This window comes from Scardinius erythrophthalmus (assembly GCF_964197995.2).
Source record: "Scardinius erythrophthalmus genome assembly, chromosome: 19".
Taxonomy (NCBI): domain Eukaryota; kingdom Metazoa; phylum Chordata; class Actinopteri; order Cypriniformes; family Leuciscidae; genus Scardinius; species Scardinius erythrophthalmus.
The window spans coordinates 12,993,240-13,007,958 of record NC_138239.1 but is presented as its reverse complement, the minus strand read 5'-3'; the positions used below and the strand labels follow the sequence as shown (position 1 = coordinate 13,007,958).

Genomic DNA, 14,719 nt, shown 5'->3' with positions numbered 1-14,719 from the left:
TATGGAATAGTTGTTACTATTGAGACACTAGTAATAAACTAACTGAATGTAGTTGCCACTAGATTAATTACTAGTATGTAATGAATACCACTATGAAAATGAATAAAAACAAGTACTATTAAGATATGGTAGTTAATTTTAAGGAATAAATGTTGAATTGGCTTGCCATAACGCTAGTGCATGATTCCAGATCATTAATTCCAAATTCCTTTCTAGATGCTTGGCTTTGACTGGATGTGGAATTCAGGCTTTACTGTGTTGCACTTTTATCTCATGGCACCTGTGGTTGCCCGCTGCTTTTCACGCTCTGATTGTGAATTGCTTCTCCAATTAGAACAAATAAATCGTTTTTTTGGGGGACAGACTACTGTGCCAATAATAATGGTTGGGACATCGATCATAGAGGTCTTCTGGTACCTATATTCACCATTGTGTGAGCATGTGAAGGCGGTTGTGGTTTTGGTCATACTGGATTATTTTGGAATGTATTTCTCCTGCATATAGTGTAAGTCTGGTTAATGATAATAAAAATATTTTGTCATTCATTACAATATCACACCAGTGTAATGCAATCCTTGAATCCTAAAGATTTGACCAAGTTGGCAGTAATGAGTCTTCTTTATCTCCTTTTTCTCATTGCCTTCTCTGCGTCCACATATTTCTGTGTATCTCCATGGTCAATATGTTGCACTTCTGTTCAGCAATTCCCTGCAATGCTTTCACCTCCAAAGAAAACAATGGGTGTTTTCACTGGCTCTGCCTCCAGAACTAAGCCCAGAGTAAGGTGAGTGGAGTGCAGGAAACAGCGCATAAGTGGATACATGTGTGCTCCAGACGGCCAGCCCTGGACGATATATTAAACTAAGAATGAAAAAGAGAGTAATTTCTTTGTCTGCTGCATGCTGACACAGTATATACAGTCAATAGAAATACAACTAAATTGATCAGACAAATGACAAATAACATCAGGCTAATCTTCAACAGAAATAGAAAAATCATATTGATCTCACTACTGATTTTCCAGTCCATTTTTGAATAATTTAAACATAGCCTACAGGTACAAATTGTTGATCTTGATCTTATGCAATGAAATTGATTGAAAAGTATAGTTAGAGGCAAGGATGCAACAAAATAAGACCAGATGTCATCATGAAGTCAAAATTGACCCTATTTACTACACACACACACACACACACACACACACACACACACAAAAAATACGCTCTGGAATGGCGTTCCTTCTCTGATGATGTCAAGTTTGACAGCTTGGATTGAATATCCTTAAAACCCTGCCTTCTATTCAATATTCCGTTTCACTTGGAAATACATCACAACACTGAAGTAATGTCAGTTGCAACTTCCGGTTCACTTTAAAGGTTGTATCAGTGATTTCAGGCCCAAAAAAAAAAAAAGATCACATTCATCTAATCTTTCCTAACGATCCGCTAGCTGCCATAAGCATGCCGTCAAAAAACGCGTCTCTGTAGGCAGCCTAGGCTCTGAGATCTGCACACAAAAACAATTGGTTTCACTAACCACTCAAAACCAAAACAAATAGTGTTCCAACCAATCACCGACAGGGGGTGGGTGTTGTGAGGTTTTGTGCTCGTGCACGGCTGCACGCGAAGTCGGAGCTGAAGAAGAAGCTGGCTCAAAACCTCACAACACCCTCCCCCTTGTCGGTGATTGGTTGGAACACTATTTATTTTGGTTTTGAGTGGTTAGTGAAACCAATTGTTTTTGTGTGCAGATCTCAGAGCCTAGGCTGCCTACAGAGACGCGTTTTTTTGACGGCATGCTTATGGGGCGGGCAGCTAGTGGATCGTTAGGAAAGATTAGATGAATGTGATCTCTTTTTTTTTTGGGGGCCTGAAATCACTGATACAACCTTTAAGTATCATTTGAGGGAAAACCATTATTCTGAATGGGACATTCTCCCTCAGTGTATATGGTGGTGATGTCAACCAAAGCAGAATAATTTATTTAATTTTGATTAAAGAATAAATACAGGTTATAATGCAACACAGAATGAAACATTTGGCACAAACATTTTCTGGGATTGTTTCAATACATCAGCCCCTCAAATTTTGTTTGTTCTGAAAATAGCAACTACAAACCATAGTATTACTGCTGGGTCTGAAATGTATAAACCATACACATATTGTGTCACAATATGCAATCCAGCTGTTATATTCCTACCCTCCTCCCTCCTTCCCTCAGAAAGCTCCTCTAACCCATTCCTCAGAGTTCGTCTGCAGGGGGAAAGCATGTCAAAACCAGATGTTGGTCCAGCCCTTATGAAGTCTCTCACTGATACTGTGTTTTTATCACAGCCAGATGAATGCACACCTTCTTTCTTTGTCTATTTATGATATTTCCCTCATTATAATTGGGGAAATATCTTTTTTTTCCTGCTGTATGTGTGCTTATATTCTTTCCAAATTGCTTTTCCTTTTCCCTCCTACTGTCTTTCTACAAAAGTAATAGACATTGACCTGTTGTGTTTTTTTATTTTCTGCTCAAATAGGGAATAATTGAAAACAAGCAGAGAGCTTTGAGTTCCTAAGAGTTGAAAGCTGGAACCTTGGTTAATGATTCTATTCAAATCCATGAAAATCTGGTATCAGTTGAGAATCCTCTGAAGTCCACATTGAAGGAGACACGGACTGTTGCAATCTGATATATGAAATCTGGCCTGCAAAAGGTTGAATGCTTAATATTTCAAAATGGCTTGACCAAAATACTGGATAGTTGTCGAACAAATGAATCATAATTGGATCAGGAACATTTTCTTTGAATACCTTTCATTTATTTACATCTATAAACTTCTGATTAACTTACTAGTTAGAAGTTCAAGTCTTTAATGAATGCAATCAAGTTAAAATAGCAATACTCCCCATGATAGGCTAACAACGATGGAAGATTCACACCTTGTGACTAATATTTTTGGTGCATTGTAGATATCTACTTGAAAAATGCAGAGTTCATATCAAAGTTTACATGTACTTTCACAATGTATCTTGCTGAATGTGTGTTTTTGTTTTTTGTTCAGTGACTAAAATACAACTTGTGATCACTCTTCCGTTTCTCTCATATGGGAAAGTTTTGCACTCTTGACTGTTGTGACATCATGTTGTTTAGACAGTTGTATCACATATCTCTCCGATCCAGACAAAAGATGACTCACTGGAACTGCTGTAAAGTCCATCTTGGTGGAACTTGTGGGCTTATTTTTATTTCATGACAGATTTTTATGGACCCTCTGGACTTAATGTTTCCTTTCCTTTCTGCAAGTTTTTGTTGGGAAATGGTTGTGTGTGTAAATGGAGGCAGAGGGCTTCGTATGCACACCATTTACTATTTTTCCATTTTAATTTAAAGGTACAATATGTACGAATTTTGTATCAAAATATCCAAAAACCACTTCCACAGTGTTATATATTTATTTCAATTATGTACTTATATGTTTACAAGAATTTGTAAATTCAGAGAAAATCACAATTTTAAATCGTGCCCGTCCCTTGTCGCCTGTCAATGACGTAATATCCCTGTTATCCCTGGTTTCCGCTTGTACTGCCATAGTAACTATGGCGACAGATGTGGACAACTGCGTAATGTTTAGTGTTTAGCTGTTGTTGTTTCGTTCAAACATTATGAATCATGGCAAGCAGACTTTGGGACAAAAGGAGAACTAAAACGAGGATCAATATCAGTGTGGTGTTTTTGAGATGCCGAGAGCTTTACGGCAAACTTTCACTTGACAGAGACGTCACTCTTGCATGTACTTTATTAGACAGGTGAGCAAATGTACAAAAACAAATCAATGTTATATAGCTCAACATGATGAAATGTTAGAATATGATCAGTATGTTATTCTAATGTTGATTTAGCTTACTGCTAGTCTCATATAGCCAACAAACTAACACATAGAATAACATAACTTTCAACACACTGTTGATGGTGTAACGTTAGACCAAGTCTAACAGTGCTGCGTTACCTCACAATATTAATCTGTCAAATAAACTGACCTGTGTGAGTAGTAGTTCAGCACTTGCGGGTAGTTCGGTAGAATGAAATGTCCTCATTTCTTTATATTCGCAGGACTCGCGTGTGACGCTGATATCTGTCTCTCATTAGCAATAGCGCCCTGCTTCATACCACAGTCATGTTAAAAAATATGAATGTTTTCTCTCATCCATAAACATTATTAGATCCATCAGCATGACGGCAAGTTTCATGATTCCGCTTATCACTGCGTCATCAACCTACGCCTTTGTTATTGTAAGAGGTTAGCGACCCCTAGCGGCGAAATACATATTGTAGCTTTAATTCTGGGCTTAATTCTTTAATTATGATGGAACTGTGTTAGTAAACTTAACATTGAGTCCAATATCAAGCTTCTGTGTGTCATGGTTGGTTGCAGCAAAGAAAGATTAGAGGCAGGATCTAAACACAAGTCACATTTATTAACAATACTTTGCTAAACAAAAAACACACAGGAGTAAAACTGCAGGAGAATAATAGCCAACTCAGCATAGATGAGAATGGACAAAGAATGACTAAAACTAATGGCTATAAATACACAGAAACCAAATAGCTAAACAAGGAGCAGGTTAACCAAATCAATTAAACAATGAGTTGCTATGACAACAAATGAAAAAATGCCAAAAAACTATGAGCTGTGTCCCAATTCAGAGGCTGCATCCTTCGAAGGACTCTGACTTCAGAGGCTGCATCCTTCAAAGGCCAGAAAGGTTGGAACGAGCATTGTTAAATAGGACGATCTTGCCTACTGTGGATTGTTCTTGTCACCTAGCAACTGTGGCAGCTGCCATTGATGAGTGGCAGTAACTTTTGTATTGGACTTTTTTTTTTATTATTATATTAAACTATCTGTAAACTATGGAAGCTTGTTTCCGCCACAAAATAAAAAAAATAAAAGATAATTGCGACTTTTTATCTCACAATTGCGAGTTTGCATCTCGCAATTCTGACTTTATTTCTCAGAATTGCGAGATATAAAGTCAGAATTGCGTGAAATAAAGTCAGAATTCTGAGATATAAAGTCAGAATTGCGTGATATAAAGTCAGAATTCTGAGATATAAAGTCAGAATTGCAAGATATAAAGTCGCAATTGCGTCTTATAAAGTCAGAATTCTGACTTTTTTTCTCGCAATTGCGACTTTATATCACGCAATTCTGACTTTATATCTCAGAATTCTGACTTTATATCACGCAATTCTGACTTTATAACACATAATTGCGAGTTTATATCTCGCAATTCTGACATCTTTTCTCAGAATTGTGAGATATAAAGTCCAATTCTAAGGGGGGAAAAAGACGGACTTTTTTTTTTTTTTTTACCTCAGAATAGTTTATATCTCACAATTCTGACTTTATAACACGCAATTGCGTGATATAAAGTCAGAATTCTGAGATATAAAGTCAGAATTCTGAGATATAAAGTCAGAATTGCGTGATATAAAGTCGCAATTGCGAGAAAAAAAGTCAGCATTCTGACTTTATAACACGCTATTGTGACTTTATTTCACGCAATTCTGACTTTATATCTCGCAATTCTAACTTTTTATCTCAGAATTCTGACTTTATAACACGCAATTGCGACTTTAAAACACGCAATTCTGACTTTATATCTCGCAATTCTGAGAAATAAAGTCAGAATTGCGAGATGTAAACTCGCAATTGTGAGATAAAAAGTCGCAATTATCTTTTTTTTTTTTTTTTTTGTGGCGGAAACAAGCTTCCATAGTAAACAAAACAGGGTTCACAAACTGTCAAAATATGTTTCTGTATATAATAAAGAGTATAAACTATATATAATCGCATCTTAGAAAGATATGTCAACATTTACACCATGTTAATTTGTTTTATTTTTTTATTATCATTAGATATTTGATTAAGTTACAGTAAAACCCAATACTTGGCAATTTCTCTCAAAAAAAACCTGTCGTCACTTGCGTTCAATGAATTCTGGGTTAGACAAGGCCGTGAAGGATCCATCTGTTGTGTCCTTCATTTCACAGGAAACGAAGGATGCATTTGGAGGCCACATTTGAATACGATTCAATACAGTTCATTTAGGATATGATTGATCATGTTTAATTTCGTTCTAGGTATATTTCATGTAGTACTCTAGCGCTCCAAAAAAGAACAAGCATTTAGCCAGCCACACACTCCATCGCGTCTTCTTCAAATATATAGGCTATTTATACAAATAACAGCATCAGTTTTACGTCTGATCATGGGATGACTGATTGGCTTGTTCAGATAAACCCTTAGTTATAATTATATACAAAATTTCATTCATTTGTAATAGGCTATCTCTAATTTGTGAACTGTTGTGTTTTCACACCTGCACAGAATTTAGACTTTTCTTTATAAGATTTACATGTGAAAGGGTATGGTTTCTATGCCACTGTTTCACATTTTCTTTCTTGCTGAAAGAAGTTAGATTTTTGGTAACAGTAGGCTATATTTATGAGCTGGACTAAAAGCATGCTTGCTGTGAAAGGCTCTAGTGAGTAGATCATGTCTGGTGAGATTTTAACTCGTCAATTTTCTCAAAGAATCTAATTTGATGGAACGAAAGTAGGAGGTCTAATATAATTACAGTAATGGAAGGAGAATGGCATGCAGGTACTTCTTCCGTAGGCCAAAGAACTATGGGAATGAGGAGTAATAATGTAAGAGATGGCAGAGTAGTAGTGCAATAATGTGGTTCAAGTTTGATTGCACTTCCATGCCTCTGATGTAAAGGTGTATTTGAGTCTACCATGTCAGAATCTAATGATCCAGCAGACTTTCCTTTTTAAGCTGAAACTTTACTGTGCATTCAGCGTCATTAAACTGACTGGCCTGACTGGCCTGCCTCTGACTCAACAATAAGTGTCTTGTGCTTGGATGAAGCGGCCCTGAACTTACATCCAGCTTGGCATTGAGAGCAGTCTCTGTGATTGAAGAGCTTTTGTTATTGAGTTTATTTAGTCATGGCAGAGCTGGAGTAAAGTACTCTTACGGGTTCATGCCAATGTGAATCACAGAGGTCAGGGCCTGATGCTTTCATTTAGTTTAATTCTAGTTGTTTTGGCCTTTAGTCCCCATTTCAATGCAGAAGCCTCTCAGTCTCTCCTGTTCCAGATCATTTGCCTTCTCATGGCCTCAGTCCAACTTTCTGCCGAGGCCGTTTTGCATGACTAGCTCAAGATAACATTGTAAGATGTAAAAGTTGGTTGTCAAGCTGGTTATGAAAAAAAAAAAAAAAAATCCCTCTAAAACCAACCTGGGAGAACAGCAATCTTAGGCTAGTTTCTTTTCCCAGTAGAACTTTTTTCATTGTTTAATTTCTAAATTGCTCATTATGGTTTGGGAATTCCTAAACTGTAGGCTTCAGCCTAGAGTGAATTCTAGTTATTGTTTTCCAAGTAATGGTATCTGTGAATTGTTCTTCTTCAGCACGTGGGTGTCTTTTGTGTAGATTCCCCTTCAGTTTGCCCTTCACTTCAGACTAATTAAAATATCTCATGGGGATGTGGAGAAGTAGGTCAGTGTGGGATGCTTATTCGGGCTGAAAAAGAAATATGATTTTCCTCCTAAGCGGAAAAATCCAGCACATTCCTAAATCCCTCAGTCGTCCAGCAGATTCACACCTGGAAGTCTGAAAGCGAAGAATCGCCCCCCTGCCTCTGTGCAGTTTAACCGAGCTTGAGTTATTGTTTTCCGACAATACTCCCATAGCATAAACACACACAGGCATAGACTCTCCAACTTTGTTACAAGGTGGTCTTATCAAATGTGCCTCACACAGTAGCAAATATAACAGAGATTTTTTTTATGAACATTCTTTTTCCTTGTTTATATACAGATAAGCTTCATTCCTCGCAAGGAGCTGTAAAAATCTGAAGGCCAGTATACTGTATATCAGCAGGATTTTTGAAAGGATCCTCCTCAAAGTTTGTCGGGAAATTTATTTCATGATATGCCTCTCATATGTTTTGGCTTTTGACTTGGTTGAGCATCTCCATTTTGTATGGCCCACCTGTATACATGTACTGTTCACCTCATGTTAATTACGATTTCATATCTCACAACTTTATTTCTCTATTTCTTTAAATTTCTCTATTTCTTCAAGCTTGCTGATGCAAATGGTGACCATATGTAAAGTTTGTGGTGACAGCTGTGATACTGGAATAACACAGATATGATCATTTAGATATAAGAGAGAGGATGAGTGAGATACAACAGTGACAGACTTCAGGATTTCCTCTGGTTTTGTGAATATTTCCTCTCTGTGACATCTCTCTGGCTGAGACTATAGAGTGAAAGGAACCTTATAACCACTGGAATGGCTGCTGCCAATATGAGAAGAAAATCTGTTAACAAGTTTCCTATTGAACTTGAAATTAAAAAGTAGCCTACATTCAGCCTATTGTAGACTTTGGTTGGCCTATATAATTGAAAAGCCACTTGTCTACAAGGCAAAGTGAAAAGAACTCTTCAAGATGACGTCAAGTGCATGAATAAATAATTAGAGAATAAACTCTAATTCATTATTTAAAGGCATTCAATAAGGGCAGAAACACCTAAAATCACCTTCAGAATGTCTTAAAGTTGTTGTTTTTTATCGAGGAGGCCATAGATGTGACATCTATGGCCTCCTCGATAAAAAAAACTTTAAGACATTATGAAGGTGATTGATGTGTATGGGGGTCCCATCTGATTGTTTGAAAGAGTTTAGAGGAAAACAGCATGACAAGATAAAGGCTTGGAACAAATATGTTTTATAAGTTAGTCTATTTAAAATTAGGCCAAATTTATTGTAGCCTATTGTGCTGTTGATCTCAGTAGAGGTCATCATAAATGTAGGCTATAGGCCTACTTGAGAAGGAAAAATGTGAAAGGTCGTAGGCCTATTGTTTTCAGAGAATTTATATATTTTTACCCTTTTTAATCCAATTGTGATTTTCCCCTTGTTTTAAGCATTAACCGCACGGGCTGCAGCAACTAATCGATCAAATTGATTTTATCGAAAATGAATTGACAACGAATTTGATTATCGATTAGTCGCGTCTGCGCGCTGTGACCGGGAAACTACCAGCCAGTCACATCGCGTGACAGTAGTTAATACTGAATAATAACACATTTATATGGACAAAACGCATATGGAAATTAGCGGAGGACACAGAGTGAACTGCTGCGGGAAAGGTACATGATCAATGTTGTCCGAAACATGAGAATGCTCTATATTAATAAGCGCTTCAAACAAAAGCATAAGCGTTTGCCGCGTCTTGCCCTGTCGTGCTTTGACAGATGCGTGTGACGTTTAATAACAATATCATTACGATGTCGATTTAAATAGTACATTGGGTTTAATTTTGGATTTAATTGGTCGTATAATGAGATATAATATATGTTGTTAGTGCCGAGAATTTTCACGTGAATAAATACATTGATACGACAATGTCCAGAGGCACAACTTTTGCCAAGCGTGTCTGAGGTTCTGGGTTCTAATCCGCATTCGTATAGTTTTTTTCTTTTCTTTTTTCATCATCAAAACCGATTATGTTTATCAGTGGTTGTATATCAAGCAGGGACACGTTTGTGTGCATTTTGTTTTGTGATTTCACCGGAACGAATAGAGAGTCTCCGCAACGGATTGAAGCGCGCGTCCGATTGAAGACAGTGCGGCGTGTGCGCGAGCCACAAGAGAACACTGTATCCGCGCCACTGATCGCAGGGACAACGAGCACTTTGTTCACTTGATAAAAAAAAAAAAAAAACACATTTCAGCGCTAGATCGCCTCTTATTTAACTAACGAACGAAACGAATGCGCTGCTTAACTGGAGATGTTTTATTTGTATTGGTACATCCGTGCTGCGAGATGTTTCAAAAGTGGTGGGGACAATATCGACCCTGGATAAAAGCGGTGGGGACATGTCCCACCCGCAAATTACGAATGTAATATAATTACTATGTTCAGACGAGTGAATGTGTTCCTCATAGCCTAACGTTAGCCTACCTCATACATTAACATTTTGTGCTTTAGTTTTTGTTTATTATCATATTTTAAATATGCTGCTTTAAAATAGTAAGCAATCAGTTGTATTTAGGTTTAGAATGTAATGTTTGTATTTTAACACTTTTCTTTTTTGCTAATGTACACCATCCTGCATAGAGACATTCACTAGGCTATATTTGTTTTTATAGGCTTTAGCTATATTACACATATTGTTGAGGACAGCATTGGGGCAGGTTATTTGCAATAACATTGTTTAAAATAATGAATTAAAATACATTTTTGATAAAAAAACATTTTTAATAATATTTTTTTCATCCGAATAATCGGAAAAATAATTGACAGATTAATCGATTATTAATCGACAGCCTGCAACAAATTTGTCACATAAATGTATTTTGTTTTAAGTATGTTTAGATCTTTTTATTGGAAAACAAAATAAAAAAATACTGATTAATAAAATTATGTTTTTCACTTTGCAGTGAAAATTACAATAAACTCATTATAGTAGTGTTTGTAATGGATGCATTGTAAGTCAAATAATAATATAGAAACTGTTGTGGTCCGTTTTTTTTTTTTCCAAAAACAAATAGAATCAACCCAGAGAAACAAAACAAAGGTGGATGACAGGTAAAAGGGGCTCGGGGGTAAATTTGTCAGTTGAGGTCATTAGTTATGGTTCAACAAGTCCCCTTAATGTGGTTTTAATGGCTTATTAGTTTGCTAAGACCATATGACTGGACTTTATGGTTGAAATATGCGACTCCACTGCTGTGGCTGCTCCCTTTTTCCAATTTAATCCTAATTGAAAACATCTGATCCTGGGGTTGTTTAGTCCTGCTTTAGTGAGGAAAGTGCCTGTCAAAATACCGCCAACATTAATTTTTTGGAATGTGTATGTGTGGAAGGAGAGATTTGAATTCACTGGTTTATTTGGGTGGAGTCGACCAGCTCATAAGTAAAACCGCAGTTGTGGTCTGTCTGGAAGAGATTGCATTTCCATTTCATTTAAACTTTGCAGTCTGAGCACACACTCATTGTAGAGGTTCCAATAGTTACTAAAAACCATAAGCTTTATTAATTTTTATTCAATGCTTCTTTATGCACTGAAATAGAAATCCAAACTAACTTGATTTGCTTTTATATGTTTATATGGAAACTTTCTTGGCAAAACTATAACCTAAAAACAAAATTAATTTGATTCTTATTTAAAATGTGTTGTTATTGAAAAATATCTAAAATTGCATACTTAAAAGAGTGATAATTAAAGTCAAGGACGCTGATGTGTTTTGTAGCAGGGTTCCCTGTCTGTCCCTGAAGGAAATATGGGGCAAAATGGTACAAAAACACTGAGCAAGAGTGAAAATCTTGTGTAAACAGGAAGGTAGCAAAGCGTGTCGGATAAGCTTCTGTATCAGGTATCTGTTACAGCTCTGGCTTGATAGTTTATGTTTCCCTCTCTTTATTTTATCATGCCTTATCTAATGTTTTTAAAGACTTGAATATCATCCCTGAATATGAGGAAAGGCTGCCTGTTAGGGACGTAATGATGTCTTGAGTTAGTGCTTGAGTGACATTAACAGATTCATTGGCTAAAATTAAGTATTTTTTTAGGCAAATATTAAATTCAATAGTATGTTTGGGTCCATGGCACCCTCTTGTGGCTGAAATATGATGTCTGCTAGTCTGCATAGTCCTAATGTATGGTTAGCAGCTAGACATGGTGTAGGCTACTTTTATGTTCTGTCATAAACAGAAAATATTATAATAGTGCCTAAACTAATTAGCTATATTATTGTTTCAGGTTTTTATTCTGACATTATCATAAATTCCATCAGCAGCAAACAGAAACTAGACATTAATTATCCATCTCAGCATGCCAAGAGGACATAACCAGTGTCACTGAATAGATGTAAATACAATTAATGTATTCATGTGAATTAATCTAAGGAATTTTAAATATATATGCATTACTGCTGAATTGTGCAGTACAAAATCGTGGCATTTAAGACTTTGGAACGGTTTTGGCGCCATCACGGTGTTTTAGGGTCAGCATGTATTCCAGATTAATGTCATGTAAAGCAGTCTGGAACATTTGGATTGCTCTTGATGTCAAGGCTTTTGGGAAACATTTGTCTATGGGCGAGCTGATTATGCCAACTGGCTCACCATATCAAACTTCCATCTCTTTGGTGGCCCAGATATGGGTCAATATATGACCAAAGAAACTTTCCACCAGCAAAGAAAAATTATTCATTTAGATGAATTTCACTAATTTAACTTGTTGATTCAAATATGTTAAAAATATATATTATTTGTGCAATATAAATGTCACTCTGTTTTCATGTTTTCAAAAGCAAAGAGATTTTCACCGAATTTTTTTAGAACAAAATTGGAAATAACAACAAAATAACTCATGGTTTGGTCATGGAGTCTGTGGTCAAGATCTTAAATTATTGCTGCCTTTTTTTTTTTTTTTTTTGTCACATTAGCGACCATTTTAGTCACCACTTGGATCTCTGAAATGCATGTTTTATAATTGCATTAGCTGATTTATGGATCACATAAATCTTTCTTTTCTCTGTAGTTTTAGGCCTCCTAAAAATGTCTTTAATGACTCTAGAAGAGAGAGATTGATGGTTTTTTTTTGGGGGGGGGGGGTGATGCATAGTACCATCAGTGCAGCTAATCAGTCACTAAACAAGTAACTTTAAATGTCTTCTTTGCTTTTTAGCCTGTTCTGTGCTGTATTTTTTCAGAGTACTGTCACTATGTACTATAATTATGATAAATAATCATGCGTAATTCATTATAATAACAGACACACTATGTGTCAGGTCTAAGAGCTTTCACCCTGTCACCTGTAAGACACTCTAAATCAATTAATCTGCTTTATCTATTTATAGGGTGCGTGTGGACCACGCCAAAAGTGTTGCCTTTTGAAGATTAGACAGAAGGAGTGTGAGAATCGTGTGGTTTAGCCAGGAGCTGTTCAGTTTAATATAACTTTAAATCGCCTTGTTCATTGAGCAGCATGGAGTTTATTTTGCTCCACCTGAAGAAAGAGCATGCAAAAATCCTGCTGGAGCAGAAGCAGCCGTGCTGGAGGAGCGCATGAGTATGCACACACACACACACACACACTTGCTCACGCCAACGCACCGACGTGTCACAGCTGGGGAGCAGAGGAAGTTCTTCACTTTCTGTCCAAAGTTTCTCTTCGGACTTCCTGAGACTGCACTTTACTTGTTTGGAGTCAAACTCCTCATTTAGACAAAGAAAGAAGAATGTATTTTTGGAGCTTAAAGGCATGTTGAAAACCAGCACTGCTTGTAGTGGAGCGAATGAAGACAATTTCAACATCATATTTTGAAGCATGGATATTCCAGAAGGACCCGCCCTTGGTTTTTGCAAGCATGTTTATTATAAATCCCTCCATGTTAGAGTGATCTAAGCTGCTGTTTGCGTTTCGTAAGGAAATGTGGGGCATTTGGAGACGTGCCTGACACTTCGGCTCAAGTCAGGCTTTTTGTTGGCGCTGATTCTGGGAGATGTGGGGAGAGAGGAGCTTTCTGAGGTGCAGGGGGGAGTGGGCAGAGGGCAAAAGTCACCCTGAACCTCGAACCCTTGGTGCCCTGGGTCTTTCTTCTCTGTCCGAGCAGCGCGGACACTTCTTCCCCTGCCGCAGAGAGCAGCTGGATGCTGATGATGAATATGATGAGTGGGTTTACGCACCTCTTCATCGCAGAGGTAAGTAGAGGACACTCATCTTTCATTGTGTTTGTCGGTTTGTGATAGTTCCGTAATATAGCCTTTAAAATACAAGAGAACTAAACGTTCCCGGCAACGTGATTGTATTTACCTTGTGATAGTGAGGGATTTCCTTGTGAGGAGTCCAAGATTAACAATTTGATTGAATTAGTCAAGCCATCTGATTTAATCTCAGTCCACAGTCAACACCAGCTTTTTAGTTAAAGTAAGACTGAAATAGCATTGGGATTACGGTTAACTTTACTGCAATAACCTTCTAAGTTATTGTGCTTGAATTCGGTTTGATTTGATAAATGTTGCTACATCTGTACATATGAATCTGCTTTCAGGTCTATTTGCACTCAGATGCTATAATCAAAATCACTAAATGCTGTCAAAATGCATCACAAAAAACATGTTTTGTGTGTTTTAGCTATTAGTCTAAGCATTAGCGGCAGATGACAGCATAGGACAATGACCTTTTATTTCTGTAGCAAACAATTGAGTCGAGGGGATTTAGCTATATTTAACTTTGTGTGTGTCAAAAGCCAGCGACGGCAGAACTGCTGACAGCTAAGTTAAAAACAATCAATGCTCTGCAGCGCTGCAGCTGAGGATGGAGAGAGAGAGAGAGAGAGAGAGAGAGAGAGAGAGAGAGAGAGAAAAGGAGGGGGTCTCCCTGACTGAGTCAGTCTCTCTCTCCCGCAATCTCTCCACCTCTCTGTCCTTTGTCCTGGAATAGTGTCAGTCCTGTGGAACGGCAGGAGTATGTTGGGATTGGATAACACTTTCCCAGGGCGCATGAGCTGGCTGGTTGCCACCGTGTGTGTCTGTATACGTGGGTGAAACCGAGGGAGGGGGTTACAGATAGTGTCTATGAACCTGTGTGAGTGTTTGTGCTCTGGAGGGACGGGGGGCTGTGTGAGGACAGTGC

General features: G+C 37.5%; 1 protein-coding gene across 1 annotated transcript in view; it reads left to right on the top strand.

The window, feature by feature from the left end:
* The first annotated feature begins 13,489 nt into the window (after window positions 1-13,489).
* The window catches only part of nhsl1a (NHS-like 1a), a 37,097-nt gene continuing 35,867 nt past the window's right edge, over window positions 13,490-14,719 (top strand). The window contains exon 1 of the mRNA XM_081393903.1: window positions 13,490-13,785. Within this exon, the coding sequence (XP_081250029.1) occupies window positions 13,587-13,785 (199 nt within the window). The 5' untranslated portion in view covers window positions 13,490-13,586. The remainder of the gene's footprint in view (window positions 13,786-14,719) is intronic.